The sequence below is a fragment of the Pelmatolapia mariae genome, linkage group LG4, assembly GCF_036321145.2.
Source record: "Pelmatolapia mariae isolate MD_Pm_ZW linkage group LG4, Pm_UMD_F_2, whole genome shotgun sequence".
In the NCBI taxonomy this organism is placed as follows: domain Eukaryota; kingdom Metazoa; phylum Chordata; class Actinopteri; order Cichliformes; family Cichlidae; genus Pelmatolapia; species Pelmatolapia mariae.
Window position 1 is genome coordinate 19276166 of NC_086230.1, and position 16241 is coordinate 19292406.

Sequence of the window (16241 nt, forward strand, 5' to 3'; positions counted from 1 at the left end):
ACTCACAAATATAAAATCCTCACAACAGACTCGGGCCCAGCTATACGCTGGGGCAAGAGGGGGCAATGCCCCCTTAAAACTTTTAGAAGTTGTGAAAGAAAATAATAGATTACCCACAAACTGAAAATGGACAAGATTTACTCCTCCCAGTGGGACATGCCCAGAACACCTCACCCAGTATGATGCCAGGCAGCATCCAAGACCCCAAGATACATAAACTCCTCCACTTGGGGCAGGAACTCATCCCTGACCTGCAGTGGGCTCATGACTCTGAGGTCCAGACTCTCCTTTCCAGCACACTTTCCCTTGAAGCCTGAGGAGTGTGATCCCCCTATATTTGGAACCATACACTTTTGTAAGACAGCCAAGAGGCCACAGCAACCTCACAGGAGATGTAATCTAGGTTAAAAGCATTTATTGAAGTATTTTCAAATTAAATTATGTCACAGTAGGTAAACAACAGACAGCAAACATCAAGTATTTGTCTTCATACATGTAGTCCTAAAATGAGTAGAAAACATGAATTCAGCATGTTATTTCCATTACTGCTTCAACATGTATTAAATCCTGTGTGCTGTTCACATACACAAAAAACTGTGCCCACACAGACATCAAACAGAACAGCCAATCTGGTTTTGAAATAGTTTTTCACAGCAAGGTTTCTCATCTCATTTAGCACCTCAGTAAGTCTTTATATTAAGTTTTTACAAGGCTGTCACCCTTTCTGTCCTTGTGAGAATAAAGTAACAGAGTTGATCTGTAGCAGAAGTTGTTTCATGTTTTTAGTTTGAAATTACTGTGACACACCAATGATGTCCAGGGAGTGAGCATGACACAGCCACTCTACCTCAAGTTACTCTTGTGCAGGCTCTGGTTCCAAAAGTGCAGCATAGCAGCTCACAAAGAAAATATTTTGGCTTTATTTTTGTACAATGGGAGGAAGTGCAGACAGACACTCCCGGAGCCTGTTTCTATTTCTTCCTGCTATTTTTTCCTTCCCAGTGTTGCCAAGTGCTTGCTAATAGGTGGTCGCCTAGTTGTTGGAGTTGTGTCTCTAATATTGGTAACTGTTGTGGTGATTTAAGGGCCATGTAAACTAACTGCATATATTTTATGTTTATATCTATGCAAGCTACACAGGCACATAGTTCAGAGTATTTTTGGTCATATTGATATACTGACGTAGGTCTGGCTGAAGGTTTAGAGTTGAAGTTCTTCTGGAAATTAGATCATTTACCCAGATTTTTCTTTCTACATAGACTGCAATCAACTTCCCTGCCAGTTCTCTGTGTATTTTGTCCTCTACATAATTACAGCCTAAACCTAAATCATTTTAATATTAATAATATAAATAATATTGATATTAGCAATTTAATTTAAAATAAACATTGAAAGAATGTGTTTATACTTAAGTGTCTATTGGAATTATCTTTAGTAATAGATGATGACTCCACCTAAACTAACTCAGTCAGTGCCTTGTGTCTCAGATATTTCTCCAAGCAGTAGATAGCAATGGGATCTCTGTCTGCATCAAACTTATTCGCAAAAAGGTGATGCTGTTCAATCAACCACTGCAGGTCTCCAGCACCATACACACATACTGATCTGACATGGTGGCCTTTACATTCTGGGTATACTGCTTGCAGGGAACCCTCCGACCCCTCGTGCCACTGCCACTTGACCATCCGGGCAATTGCATTCATGTCCGTCATGTCGAATTTACGGTTGGGCCATGTTGAGCCAGGAACACCAGGTATTCGTTGTATTGTTGCCCACAGGAACTCATCAGGACTGTAGGTGTCTTTGGCCCACTCAATGAGGGCCTGTATTCGCTTGTCTTCGAACACACTGCGAACGTAACCGCGGTTGACCACAATATAGGCATTTCCTGATAGTACGGGCAGATTGAAGGGAGCTGGATCCTTTGTTTTTCCTATTGGCTGGGAAATTGAAAAGTTAACATGATGGTGAGTCAGTGGAATTGAAGTTTTTTACAATAGCAAGGTGAATTGATTAATAGCTACATGATACAATGTAAAAAAATCTTCAAATGAAGTACCTGGACTTTTCCATCAACTACTTGGTGAGCATTAGACACTCTTCCCTTCTTTCCTTGAGGCATTTCCTCTGACTCCAAACTGTTACCTCCTTTTAGTGCACGCAAAGCTTGCACAATTTCCAAGTTCGTTTTTAGAGGGAAATCCTGACCACAGAGGTTGATGAAGTATTTCCATGTCGTACTGGTATTATAGAGATCAGCCATGCAGTTAAGATCAGCCTGGACACGTGTCCAGCCAGTGTAGACCACATTCATAGCTTCGCTGACCATGAACACATTTGAGAAACAGGAAGAAATGGCTTTGATGGCAGCAAAGACTGAGGCCTGTGCTTTTTTGTCCACATGGACACAATAAATATTTTGAGGTGCATAAATAGCTCGCAGTAGTCGCTCAAAGTTCTGCACCTATGGATAAAAATAATTTAGTTCTCTTTGTAAAATGTTTTTGCTGGAACTGTACTGTACTAATGACTTAATGGAGAAGAATGTTTGAGATATATATATATATATATATATATATATATATATATATATATATATATATATATATTCCTACACAGTCCTCAAGTGCCTGTTAAAGCAAGTAATTCAGTTTATCATGTTTCCAAGTCTAGATAAGTTAAAAAAAAAAAAAGAGAGAGAGAGAGAGAGAGAATAAAGAAATCTTTGCAGACTCTGTTTCATACTTCATTATCTTTCTTTTTTTCCCCCCATCATCACTTGTGTTTTAGTTGATTTTGATTGTGTTTTTAGTCAGATAACTGTAAATCCATACAGAAAATGAAGGACAATCTCACTACATGTCTGGCTTCTAGGTGGGATCTTGAATGTCACTTAAGGAACGTTCCTCCTGAACTACTCATAACTGACATAAGGCGCTAAGGAGGTTTATAACACTCTGTTTTATGTTTCTAAAGAAGTATTTTTCTATTTAAAGTTTTATTGCTCTGTTGTTGAGACTGTGATTGGACTCTACAAATGTGCATTTTGCATAACCACAGTATTGGTATATTAAAAAGGTTACCAATTATATTTCAGTGTATTAGCTGCACTATACGGTAATTTACTTTCATTCAGTTTTCCCACCTAATAATGCAGGATTTTCTTTTCCTTTTGTTTTTTTAATAAAAAGGCCATACTCATGTGTTAATCAAATCTGAATACTCTTAAAACATGTTGTGAAATTCTTTATTTCTAATATTGTAACCTTGTGCCAAAACTGGGCATTTCTGACATTATTCCCTATAAAATGTGGTGGATTTATGTCTTTGGGCTTTTTGTCAGAAAAGCTATGTGTTAAAGTAACTCAATAAATTTGTAACTTGAATTTATGTTTTCTGTCTTATGTTTTTACAAGTGCAATTATTTTGGGCACAGTTTTTTTTTATATAGAATTCAAAACACAGTAGATTTGGATATTCCAAGAGTTTGTATTTTAAATTTTTGAGTTGTATTAGCTTAAAATGGTTAACATTTTGAAACTAAATATTAATTCCTGAAAGTTACTTAAGCTAGATTTGTACTTGAAACTCAAAATATGAAGTAGAGAGTACTAAACCAAACCTGTGGATATAACATAAAAACATTTATCAATGGTACTTAAAAATATTTATCTAAAGCTAATAAATAAAGTGTTTATTTAACTTTTATTTTTAAGTTTTAGTTACTTAAAATATTTTATGTAATCAGTTTCACCAAAGGTTTTGAGTTAAATTAATTTATTGAGTTTTACAGTGTGTGTGTGTGTGTGTGTGTGTGTGTGTGTGTGTGTGTGTGTGTGTGTGGAAAATTTTGAAATTTAAAATGTAAACATTCCAAATGTAAGCACCTTTTACATCTACTGCAAAGATTTGCAGTAAAATTTGATTATACAAAATACATACCTTGTGATGGACAACCATAGAGTAAGCCAGAGGAAAGTCCTCTTCTTCCTTGCTTAACGGGAATGTTATGTATTTCCTACTTTTTTGGAATTTCCTGTAAATTCACAGTTTTGAAGAAGTAACGTTGTTTTTAAAAGTCCATATATTAAAATCATGACCAAGAGTTAAAGAGTTACTGAAAGCTGCCATTTAGAGCAACAAACCTGCAGTCTTGGGTTACACTGATGTAATACTCATCAGGGATCTGAATAACCTTCTGGAAGTCTTTGGTGATGGTCAGTAATTTGGCTTGCTGCAATGCCTCCTTCTCTCCCTGCAGGATTGCTGAGCAGTTGCAAACTTTCGCTGGGCTCTCATCTTCATCGGTATAAACTAGCCATTGATACTTGAGGATGTAGGCAGGACTTTTGCCTGTTTTTAGCTGACTAAGTAGGAAAAGTATCCATAGTGATCCCAGTATAGCACTGAACTTGAATAATTGTAGCCAGCAGCCTCGTTTTAAATATCGCATTATTTACAGTAAGTAGAAAATCTCAAATACAATAATAGTAAAGCTTGTAATAGCTGCTAAAAATGTCTGTCAGACACCTGTGAAACAACAAAATAATAATGATTAATGTTTGTTCCTTTCATGAGTTGTGTACGGTATTTATTCTTATTGTATTCTAATTTTTGCTTCATAACTTTTGCACTGTCCACTTCCTGCTGTGACAAAACAAATTTCCCACGTGTGGGACTAATAAAGGTTATTTTATCTTATCTTATCTTATGAAGGTATGCAAATCAGTCCATCCATTACTGCACCTGGAACCAAGCGATGATGTGAGTAAGGAAAACATACACAGACACACTTTTTTTTTTCCGTGTGAAACGCTACTTCTTTAGAACTTTAGAACAAAATAATCAGATGTTGGACTCAAATGCCAAGCAACACTATATGTTTGGAAATCTCTGTCGTTTAACATCGTAAATCTGAGTGGATTCACTTGAATCCACATTTTTTTCTCTTCCATGTTATGTGTTTTTTCTTTTAGTATGACTTTCAGTTTAACATCTTAAACTTAGGAAAATGTAAAAATCGGGAGTTTAGAACAAGAGCCAACATAAAACTTTAATTTTTAAAAATAGTTTAAAAACATTAAAAATAGTTTTAGGCAACATGTACAGTAAGATAACAGGAATTTGCATTACTTGAAAATTAAACAAACGCATTTTTAAAAAAATTTAAAAAATGAAACATTCTGTAAGGTAAAAACAATGTGTAATGTAAATGAGTTATACTCCAAAGCGGTGTAAATCATGACATGCTTTCTCAGTGTAACCACTGTTTCACAGTATTTATGTTAATAAAGTTCTTGTTCTTGATCTTGATGATAGTCATTTTGAATTTTTCCTGACTTAATACAAAAAAAAGTGAATACTTCCTACCTGAGATCCTCGTTGTCGCAGAAAATCCTTATTTTGTTATCATAGTTTGCTCTGGCATTCCTTTTAACCTCCGCGGAACCTTTCAGTCCTTCAGTTGCCCATTTGCGGGGAGTAAGCGCGCCCTCCATTTGCGAGGTGCGCCCACTGCTTGCTCCACAGGGTGGAGACCAACAGAGAAGGGCGGGGCATTCTCTGGCTTCTGGATTCATCTAATAACCAGCTCGCAAAAAAAAAAAAACTAAATAAAAACAAACCAACAAACACAAAAACAGAAGACATTATGACACAGGCTTATAATTTGTACCGATGTGTTTTCTAAATTCTATCATACACATATACGCAAAAAGTGAGCGCGAGGGTCCTCGGTGCGCCTGCTTGCTGCTGTGTTGAAGTCTCACACACAACCCGTCCTAAAGACACACACACACACACACATCCTGATGGGGGCGGGCTGCTTCCGAATAGTGCACACTTAATTCATAATGTTGTCAATCCAAGCCGATTATGTATTAATGATTTTTCCTGGGTTGTGCGAAATCCCAGGAAGAAAAACCCCTATAAAAATCGAATGTGTGCATTAAGTTGTAGGTCTTTTAGGTTATGTTGTGGTGATTCTCTTGTTGGGGAATGCGTGTGCAAAATTAACACCAATGGAAGCAGTGGCGGTCCTAGCCTGTTTGGCGCCCTGGGCAAACACTCCCTCTGGCGCCCTCCGCCGCCCCCCCCCCCCCACACACACACACACATACACACACATATGAAGAGAGGGAGAGTATGCATTGTATGCAAACGGCTACTAAACAGACATCATAATTCATCATACAATGAGAACAGGACAAATCAACAATCAACAATGACTAATTAATATTAAAATCTGTAACATAATGTAATGTTTGGAGTTTAGTCTGTTACTGTTACTATTTTTACCATTTCTTCTTGGAGGAACTGTAGCCCACATAATTTCCTTAGGGGTTAATAAAGTATTTTGATTCTTAATGTTTTAGGATACATGACCTGCCATTATCCAATGACACATCTGCTTACCTGTATCTTTTGCTCGTTTCTCCTTGTAGGAGCCATAATTAAATGTATTGAATTTTAATGATCACTGGGTTTTCATTTGTTTGGTTGCTATGGTGATGTGTAACGGGAGTCACGTGGGTGCTAGCGGTGACATTAAGACGGCGTTGTCAGTCTGTCATTCACTGGTTTGATTTTGACAGAGAGGAGGGCTGGGTAGCCGTAGTTTTTGTTGACCGCAGCACAACGAGTTTCCCCTTGTTGCATTAGAGCCTGCGATGTTTTAAGAGTTTGAATCGCGAGCCGATCACATTGCTCTGTAAACTTTTCAAGCACTTTAATAAACAAGCAAGCAATTCCACCTCTCGCATTATTGCGTAAAGTTGACAGCACGTCAGGCAAATAGGCAGGCTCCATCCCCGGCCTCTAGCGACTGTGGAAGTCGCTACACTCCTCCTCTTCTTTTCTCTTTTTTTTTAAACTTTAAAAACGGGTTGTGTGTGAGACTTTAAATCAACAAAATATAAAATATACATTTTAAATTGTTATTGATCCCTTTACCCCTGGTCCTAAAGTGTATATTTATTTTTTTACTCTTAAATATTTATTGTTTGTTTACTTGAGAAGAATATATATGGCACCTTTTTGGGGGAGGAGGGGGGGGGGGGGTGAGGGGTCAGAGGTCAGGGGAGGGGTGGGGGTTTTTGCCTGGGGGGATTGCCCCCCACACCCCCTTTGCCGAGCTTAAAAACTGGCATCTTGTGCACGTACGAGCACGCGCGCATGCACTCTCATGTACGCGCTTTCACTCTTCCGAAATGGGGCTCTTCCTGTGGCCGTGCGGTCCCACTGCGCATGCTCTGTTTCCTCCTAGCAGGGTGTTTTTTAATTAAGGTTCATCAGCCGGTGTAGGCATTTTGTTTTTCATGGTAAATTTATACAAACAGGAATTTCTTTGTCTTTTTATTCTATAGAAAGACTTTTGTTGTCAGATAATCGAACTGAAACAGCAGTGTGCTTTATAAGCAGATTTTCTACGGTTAGTTAAGCGACTCCCCAACCTTGTTGCATTGTTTCTAACAACTCATTGCTGGCTGTTTTAGACTTTAAGACGCCGTTTATCTCAAGAAATGGTGAATAAGGATGTGGAGAGAGACCAAACTTTTATCCCTTTCATTAAATAACTGCATCCCCCCCCCCAAAAGAAACTTTCACCTAAGAACAGCGCCGTTAGTTCGCATTAATTTTCAGTTAAAATTTAAAATAATTAAAACAAAAATACGCGAGGGCTTTCCCAGACATTCTTTAAAACACAGATGTGCAACGCATTATTTAATTAGTGTTTATCAGCCGATGCGTTTTAGTTTTCAGTGTGAATATATACAAACAGGAGTTACTTTTGCAATAGTGTTTTTACACACTCTAACCGAAATGGTAGATTTTGTGTGTTTTTAACAACTGCACTTTGGGGAGGGGGGTAGTTAAGGTGAATTTGAGGTCTGTGCTTTGGGGTGGGGGAAGAGGCATAAAGGTTTATAAAAGCCAGCAAACTCTATCCTTGAGCCTGACACCCGCACGTTAGTTTGTGTATTCGACCGTAAATTTTTAGAGAAAATACGCATTGAATTTTGATGCCATTTTTAAAACATAGATGTGCAATACATTATTTTAATGTTGTTTATCAAACGCTGTGTGCGTTTTGGTTTTCACTGTGAATGAGTTACTTTTGTAAATGCAGGATCACATTTTTTTAATGGTGCTTTTTAGACACTGATCTGAAAGATAAATGCTTTTGGTAGAAGCAGCTTTGCTGGATTTGTTTTTTAACTTGGTGAAACATAGTGCAAAACTCTTAATTCAGTATTTTACAGGTTTTAACTGTGTGGTCTTTCTGGAAAATGTAGGTCCACTTGTGAAATGAGAGCATGCACCGTGCTCTTCAGAATTGTCAGCTTTGCTCGTTTCATGGGTCCTCTGTTGATAAAACTGATTTTTAATGGATCTTAATGTTTAGAGACAATAGCGAAGGTACTGACCTGTGCGTCTCTTTAAACTCTAGATGTTAAATTTTAAGGCTACATATTATTTATCTTGCACTAAGTCTGCTTGGCATATGCTCTGTATAAAGGCTCTGGACCTTTCCAAAAAGGCGTAGAGGCAACTTTAGCATGATTAATTTATTACAATGTCAGTTTCTGGGAAGTTTTCCCTCCTGTGTCTATGGCTGGTGCAAGTTTTTTGTTTATTTGTGAAACTGAGCGTGGTTGTGGACAATTCCGACTGTGCTGTTTGAATTGAGTTTCGTGTTGGATCACTTTCTTTAATTGTTAATTCTCTGCGAGCAGTGAAGAACCAAACTAGTACTTCAAAGTTTTAAATCCATTTTGCCCCAGTGGCCAGTGCGAAGTTGTGCTGCAGATCCCAGCATGAAAGCTGAGGGTCCAGCCAGCCGGCAGAAAGGCCAGTTGATGCCTCGACATGCGTTGGAACCGGTTTTGCCCGCACAGAGCGTTTCTGACATGCTGGCGTTGCTTATGCATAAGAGAAAAGCAACAATACAGCGTTGCTCCAAGACATCCTTTCACACGGTATGTATGTATGTCTGTCTGTCAGCGCTAATTATTCAAACCCTGTTTAAAAGGCGACTCATTTGTTGGCCAAAAACATTTCCTCTAAATTTGCAAAGTTACTGATTTAAAAATATATATTTTCGTCACACTCTAGACTCTTGAGCATATTTATATAGCAAAATTCACAGTGGTATAACCATGTTAAATAAAAGATGCCCAAGTGTGCACCAATGCACTCTAATGCATGCCTTTAAACTGTATGCTGATAAGTCTGTATCCATAATTTGTGGATCTGCTGATTTGTTTTTTTTAATGTGGCACTTTTTTTTTCACGAACTGCAGATGATGAAATCCTCTTTATTTGAGAAAGTGTCCCTAAGCTATTGTTGTTCATACTTACTGAGTTCCCTAACCACTTCTTTACTATGTCAGCAAACTTTCTGAACAAGAAAGGTATCGTAGATTTAAAGACACATCTTCATTGAAGCAAAGGCAAAAAATTGAATTTTATGTTCATATTAAAGAGTGAAAATCCAAAAGCTGCTGCAATCTTTTGTATTAATGATCTCTCTCTCTCTGTGCATGTGTGTGTGAGTGAGTGAGTGTAATGCTGCGTGTGTGTGTGTGTGTACAGGAGAAAGGTGATCGCAGGAGCTTTTTTTTAATGCATTTCGAATCAACTTTTTTTTTGTTTTACAAGAAGTGTATTTCATACATTGGAACAAATGTAATCTTTTCTATACTTTATAAGTATGAAACTCTAAAGATTTTAAGTTCATGCACATTGTGAAACAAGAATCTAAATCTTTCTGTCACAATGATTTCTATAAACGCATGTTGTTTATGGGATAATGTGAAAAATCTTTTGTGGGCTCTAATAATGATCAGTGGTGATTGAAGAGGAAGCTTGAACCCTGGCTCTGGAGATTTTCATGACAAGTGACAGTGCAGACATTTGTTAATGAGAGAACATGTTTTATCATCATAACGACTGTGAATTTAAGCGTCGTTAAAGTGTTGACTCGTGTTTTTTAATAGAAGACTTAAAACACTAAACTCTAATTTCAGGGGTTTATTTTAAGTTTACAGAATATAACATCTGGTATGACAATGAGTTTTACTTCTCACTGTCTGTGTTATGTGTATCTATTTATCATGTATGCTACTTTGCTCTGTGGACTAAAATGTTTCATTGTATTCATGAAATAAACCAGAATTTCAATGTCCGAATCTTTTACTGTTTTTCTGCTTTTGTTCACTCCAAGTTTGACGAAACCCACAGCTCACTAACAATGTGGAGCAATCTCAATGTATTTAGCTGCTTTTTCCCTAAACACAATCAGTTGACTGAGAGAAATGCCTGTAGTCCTCACTTTGGTCATTGTGAATGTTGAAGGAGATTTGCTCCATAGACACCTTATACTAGTGTTTCCTACACTTAATCCACCACTACTATGTTCTATTTAAACCCAGATTCCTTTTATAGTTTGCAGTGAAAAACCATTGCTTAATGGGACAGCAGTACAAGTCACTCTTTCCTAACACATTGTAGATAAGTTTATTGCTGGACAACACAGCTAGCAGTCTCACACACTCTTTAGGTTTTTGAAGTTTTGTGTGTAATGGTTTAGTGTATCAAACCTTACCCTTTTCTCCCAGTATCACAACAGTATGACTCCCAAAGTACGGCTCAGTAAACAAACAAGGACTCTGAAGTCAGAACAGAAAGATACAGTTGGAAGATGAATGATTGTGTTTTTTATGATGCGTAGTAAACTACCCCCTCTTCTTTTTCTCTGTGTTGTTGTTCTTGTGTGTGTGTGTGTGTGTGTATGCTTTAGAAGTCAAAGTATACATTAGCCACACTTACAAAAAACATTTTGAATTTCATTTAGAACTGAGATTCTACGTTGTAAGCAGAAATCTTATGCTCAGCCATAAGTGTGTTTCCCCACTTTCACAATGCTAAGGTGTCAAATCCACAACCCCCAACAGATGGTTTGTCACACACTGGGTTCAAACACTCAAAAAGCAACACAACAGCAGGTTCAAGAAGGACAAGGCCCCCTTTATTTGCACAGCCTCACACACCATAGATTTTTAAAGTTGTGGTGTACAATGGTTTATCCACAGATGTGACTTCTACTTTTGATAAAGATCACTCCACATGCATATTTCTTAAGAAATGAAGCGTCTTTATTAAGCTCTTATTTATACATGTCTACACAATAATAGACACCGTGTGCTCTGTGACATTATAGTCTTCTACTTCAGCTTCCATTGGTTTGCATTTTCAACTCCCAACCTTTCAGGTTGTTATGAACGACTTATATTTCTAACACTTTGTGATGTAAAAGTGAATCATGCAGCTTTTTTATTTTCTGTCTGATGGAAGGACTTAAGACACGAGTTATTTAAACAATTCTAAATGACAGTGTGACGGCCATAGTACTTTATGCGGGTCAAATATGTTAAGGATAATGTTTCTCAATGTAACATGGCAAAGAACTTTTGGTTAGGATACAACATTTTGTAAACAGTTACCTCAGAACCTGTACTGTCAGATCTATGTATGTAAGGTTAAACTTGCCACAGTACATCCACTTAAGTAAGTAACCAAACACATAAAGTCACCCTCACCAATAATCAACTGTTCCTTGAAAAAGGTAGCACAAACAGACAACTGACTCAGCAATGATAAGTAGAGCTACCCGAGGCCGAGACTCAAGCAGAAGAAAATTAAAAGTTGTTTTGTTTTTTTATGGCTCGAAAGATTGAAGAAAAATATGTTTAATAATTCAACAAGAGCCGCACCTTCAACACATGTACATTCAAATTTTGGAACAGGCTCAACATTGATGTTGTTCAGTAGTTTTTATCCACTCTCAAAAGTCATTTTATGGCTTTAATATTTCCAGCTGATAAGGAGACTTACAGCATTTCAAATGCCCGTCCAAATGCTTTAACCATCCGCTTTGTCTGTAACGACAGTCTCAAACTGCAGAGCATTGTTTTTACTCAAATTCAGCATTTTCTGATGAAAATTTAGCTGCTTTTTTTTTCACTGTAACACCCCCTCAGTGCCATTTTTTAGGATGATATTCTTGGAGATTCATTTTTTAAATATATATTTGTGCTTTTGGAGTGAGGGTATCTAATACGCACGTTGTCACTGTGTTTTGTACTACCAACTGCGAGGGCTCTGCTTTTACTTTGAGCAGTCTGGTTTTATTTTGTCTCGTGAGTGTGTGTGTTTTTCAAAGGAGATCTTCATCAGTTTCATTTTGTTACCACAAACTTTGTGTAAAGTTCACAACAGAGGTAAAGAGATTTAAACACACCAGTTTAAGGAGGCATGCAGGGGTTGGACCAGCTGCACATGACAGGTGAAGAAGAGAGTGTCGGCGGAGATGTGCAACAGAAGCAGAGGGAACATTTTACAAGATGATAAATGGCAGATTTAGATGATTACGGGTTTTTGTTGACAAGATTAAAAGACACGTCCATCACAGTTTAGCAGCATTTCAGTTTGATTAAATTAAAGTTGTTGTTTTTTAAAACTACACAGGGTTTATTTTCTCCTTTGATAGTAATCATATTGAACATGTCAGTGATGGAAACAAGAATATAAAGAAAAATGCTAAACGTGTGTCTAATTAAACTGTTCCTGTGAACCATAAATCATCCTTTAGTATGTTCGGTGTTACAAACTTGAAGAAGCACAGAAAAGATCATCAGATATTAATCAGTTTTCAGCCTTCATTCATATTGAAATGTTGAAATCTTTCCTGCTAGACCGAAGTGTAGCGTTTGATACCGTTGGCCATAACATTTTATTACATCTATTATTAAATGGAGAGTCCTCTTAACACACTGAAGTCAGTTATGAAGCTCCACGGCTTCTGTGCAAAGACTAGTTCTGTTTACATTATACTTGCTTTAGAAGGCATAGCATACATTTTTACTGCTATGCAGATGATACCCACTTTTATTGGTTTTACAGGTACATAATGAGTGATGAATTGTAAAGTTACAATTCTTTTATGTAAAAAAAAAAGCATTTTTATTTTTGTATATAAATAAATGTTGATGTTGTGCGACGGGATTGTGTGCCTCAATTTTACTTATAATGTGTCAAATCACTACAACAGACGATGCCGCCCAGAGTAAGGATCTTGTTAGCCACAGTGTTTCTAAGATTTTTATGCCATATTACAATAACCTCAGTTTTATCTGAACTTAGAAGCAGAAAATTAAAGCTCATTATGTATCTAAGACATACCAGCAGTTTAACCAATAAAAGTGGGTATCATCTGCATAGCAGTGAAAATGTATGCTATGCCTTCTAAAGCAAGTATAATGTAAACAGAACTAGTCTTTGCACAGAAGCCGTGGAGCTTCATAATTGACTTCAGTGTGTGAAGAGGACTCTCCATTTAATAATAGATGTAATAAAATGTTATGGCCAACGGTATCAAACGCTACACTTCGGTCTAGCAGGAAAGATTTCAACATTTCAATATGAATGAAGGCTGAAAACTGATTAATATCTGATGATCTTTTCTGTGCTTCTTCAAGTTTGTAACACCGAACATACTAAAGGATGATTTATGGTTCACAGGAACAGTTTAATTAGACACACGTTTAGCATTTTTCTTTATATTCTTGTTTCCATCACTGACATGTTCAATATGATTACTATCAAAGGAGAAAATAAACCCTGTGTAGTTTTAAAAAACAACAACTTTAATTTAATCAAACTGAAATGCTGCTAAACTGTGATGGACGTGTCTTTTAATCTTGTCAACAAAAACCCGTAATCATCTAAATCTGCCATTTATCATCTTGTAAAATGTTCCCTCTGCTTCTGTTGCACATCTCCGCCGACACTCTCTTCTTCACCTGTCATGTGCAGCTGGTCCAACCCCTGCATGCCTCCTTAAACTGGTGTGTTTAAATCTCTTTACCTCTGTTGTGAACTTTACACAAAGTTTGTGGTAACAAAATGAAACTGATGAAGATCTCCTTTGAAAAACACACACACTCACGAGACAAAATAAAACCAGACTGCTCAAAGTAAAAGCAGAGCCCTCGCAGTTGGTAGTACAAAACACAGTGACAACGTGCGTATTAGATACCCTCACTCCAAAAGCACAAATATATATTTAAAAAATGAATCTCCAAGAATATCATCCTAAAAAATGGCATTGAGGGGGGTGTTACAGTGAAAAAAAAAGCAGCTAAATTTTCATCAGAAAATGCTGAATTTGAGTAAAAACAATGCTCTGCAGTTTGAGACTGTCGTTACAGACAAAGCGGATGTTTAAAGCATTTGGACGCACATTTGAAATGCTGTAAGTCTCCTTATCAGCTGGAAATATTAAAGCCATAAAATGACTTTTGAGAGTGGATAAAAACTATTGAACAACATCAATGTTGAGCCTGTTCCAAAATTTGAATGTACATGTGTTGAAGGTGCGGCTCTTGTTGAATTATTAAACATATTTTTCTTCAATCTTTCGAGCCATAAAAAAACAAAACAACTTTTAATTTTCTTCTGCTTGAGTCTCGGCCTCGGGTAGCTCTACTTATCATTGCTGAGTCAGTTGTCTGTTTGTGCTACGTTTTTTCAAGGAACAGTTGATTATTGGTGAGGGTGACTTTATGTGTTTGGTTACTTACTTAAGTGGATGTACTGTGGCAAGTTTAACCTTACATACATAGATCTGACAGTACAGGTTCTGAGGTAACTGTTTACAAAATGTTGTATCCTAACCAAAAGTTCTTTGCCATGTTACATTGAGAAACATTATCCTTAACATATTTGACCCGCATAAAGTACTATGGCCGTCACACTGTCATTTAGAATTGTTTAAATAACTCGTGTCTTAAGTCCTTCCATCAGACAGAAAATAAAAAAGCTGCGTGGTTCACTTTTACATCACAAAGTGTTAGAAATATAAGCCGTTCATAACAACCTGAAAGGTTGGGAGTTGAAAATGCAAACCAATGGAAGCTGAAGTAGAAGACTATAATGTCACAGAGCACACGGTGTCTATTATTGTGTAGACATGTATAAATAAGAGCTTAATAAAGACGCTTCATTTCTTAAGAAATATGCATGTGGAGTGATCTTTATCAAAAGTAGAAGTCACATCTGTGGATAAACCATTGTACACCACAACTTTAAAAATCTATGGTGTGTGAGGCTGTGCAAATAAAGGGGGCCTTGTCCTTCTTGAACCTGCTGTTGTGTTGCTTTTTGAGTGTTTGAACCCAGTGTGTGACAAACCATCTGTTGGGGGTTGTGGATTTGACACCTTAGCATTGTGAAAGTGGGGAAACACACTTATGGCTGAGCATAAGATTTCTGCTTACAACGTAGAATCTCAGTTCTAAATGAAATTCAAAATGTTTTTTGTAAGTGTGGCTAATGTATACTTTGACTTCTAAAGCATACACACACACACACAAGAACAACAACACAGAGAAAAAGAAGAGGGGGTAGTTTACTACGCATCATAAAAAACACAATCATTCATCTTCCAACTGTATCTTTCTGTTCTGACTTCAGAGTCCTTGTTTGTTTACTGAGCCGTACTTTGGGAGTCATACTGTTGTGATACTGGGAGAAAAGGGTAAGGTTTGATACACTAAACCATTACACACAAAACTTCAAAAACCTAAAGAGTGTGTGAGACTGCTAGCTGTGTTGTCCAGCAATAAACTTATCTACAATGTGTTAGGAAAGAGTGACTTGTACTGCTGTCCCATTAAGCAATGGTTTTTCACTGCAAACTATAAAAGGAATCTGGGTTTAAATAGAACATAGTAGTGGTGGATTAAGTGTAGGAAACACTAGTATAAGGTGTCTATGGAGCAAATCTCCTTCAACATTCACAATGACCAAAGTGAGGACTACAGGCATTTCTCTCAGTCAACTGATTGTGTTTAGGGAAAAAGCAGCTAAATACATTGAGATTGCTCCACATTGTTAGTGAGCTGTGGGTTTCGTCAAACTTGGAGTGAACAAAAGCAGAAAAACAGTAAAAGATTCGGACATTGAAATTCTGGTTTATTTCATGAATACAATGAAACATTTTAGTCCACAGAGCAAAGTAGCATACATGATAAATAGATACACATAACACAGACAGTGAGAAGTAAAACTCATTGTCATACCAGATGTTATATTCTGTAAACTTAAAATAAACCCCTGAAATTAGAGTTTAGTGTTTTAAGTCTTCTATTAAAAAACACGAGTCAACACTTTAACGACGC

At 37.1% G+C, this 16241-nt stretch overlaps 1 protein-coding gene across 2 annotated transcripts; it reads right to left on the reverse strand.

The window, feature by feature from the left end:
* Positions 1-404: 404 nt before the first annotated feature.
* Positions 405-5728, reverse strand: LOC134626181 (beta-1,3-galactosyl-O-glycosyl-glycoprotein beta-1,6-N-acetylglucosaminyltransferase-like). Of its 2 annotated transcripts, none has more exons than XM_063471757.1 (5): positions 5371-5728; positions 4146-4530; positions 3943-4036; positions 2060-2464; positions 405-1940 (listed from the first exon to the last, which is right to left on the reverse strand). In XM_063471757.1, exons 2-5 carry the CDS (start codon positions 4451-4453, stop codon positions 1455-1457), a joined length of 1293 nt encoding a protein of 430 aa, XP_063327827.1. In that variant the 5' UTR covers positions 4454-4530; positions 5371-5728; the 3' UTR covers positions 405-1454. The 2 variants fall into 2 exon arrangements, with proteins under 2 accessions (XP_063327827.1, XP_063327826.1); XM_063471756.1 differs by having other exon boundaries at positions 4146-4746.
* Positions 5729-16241: the final 10513 nt, after the last annotated feature.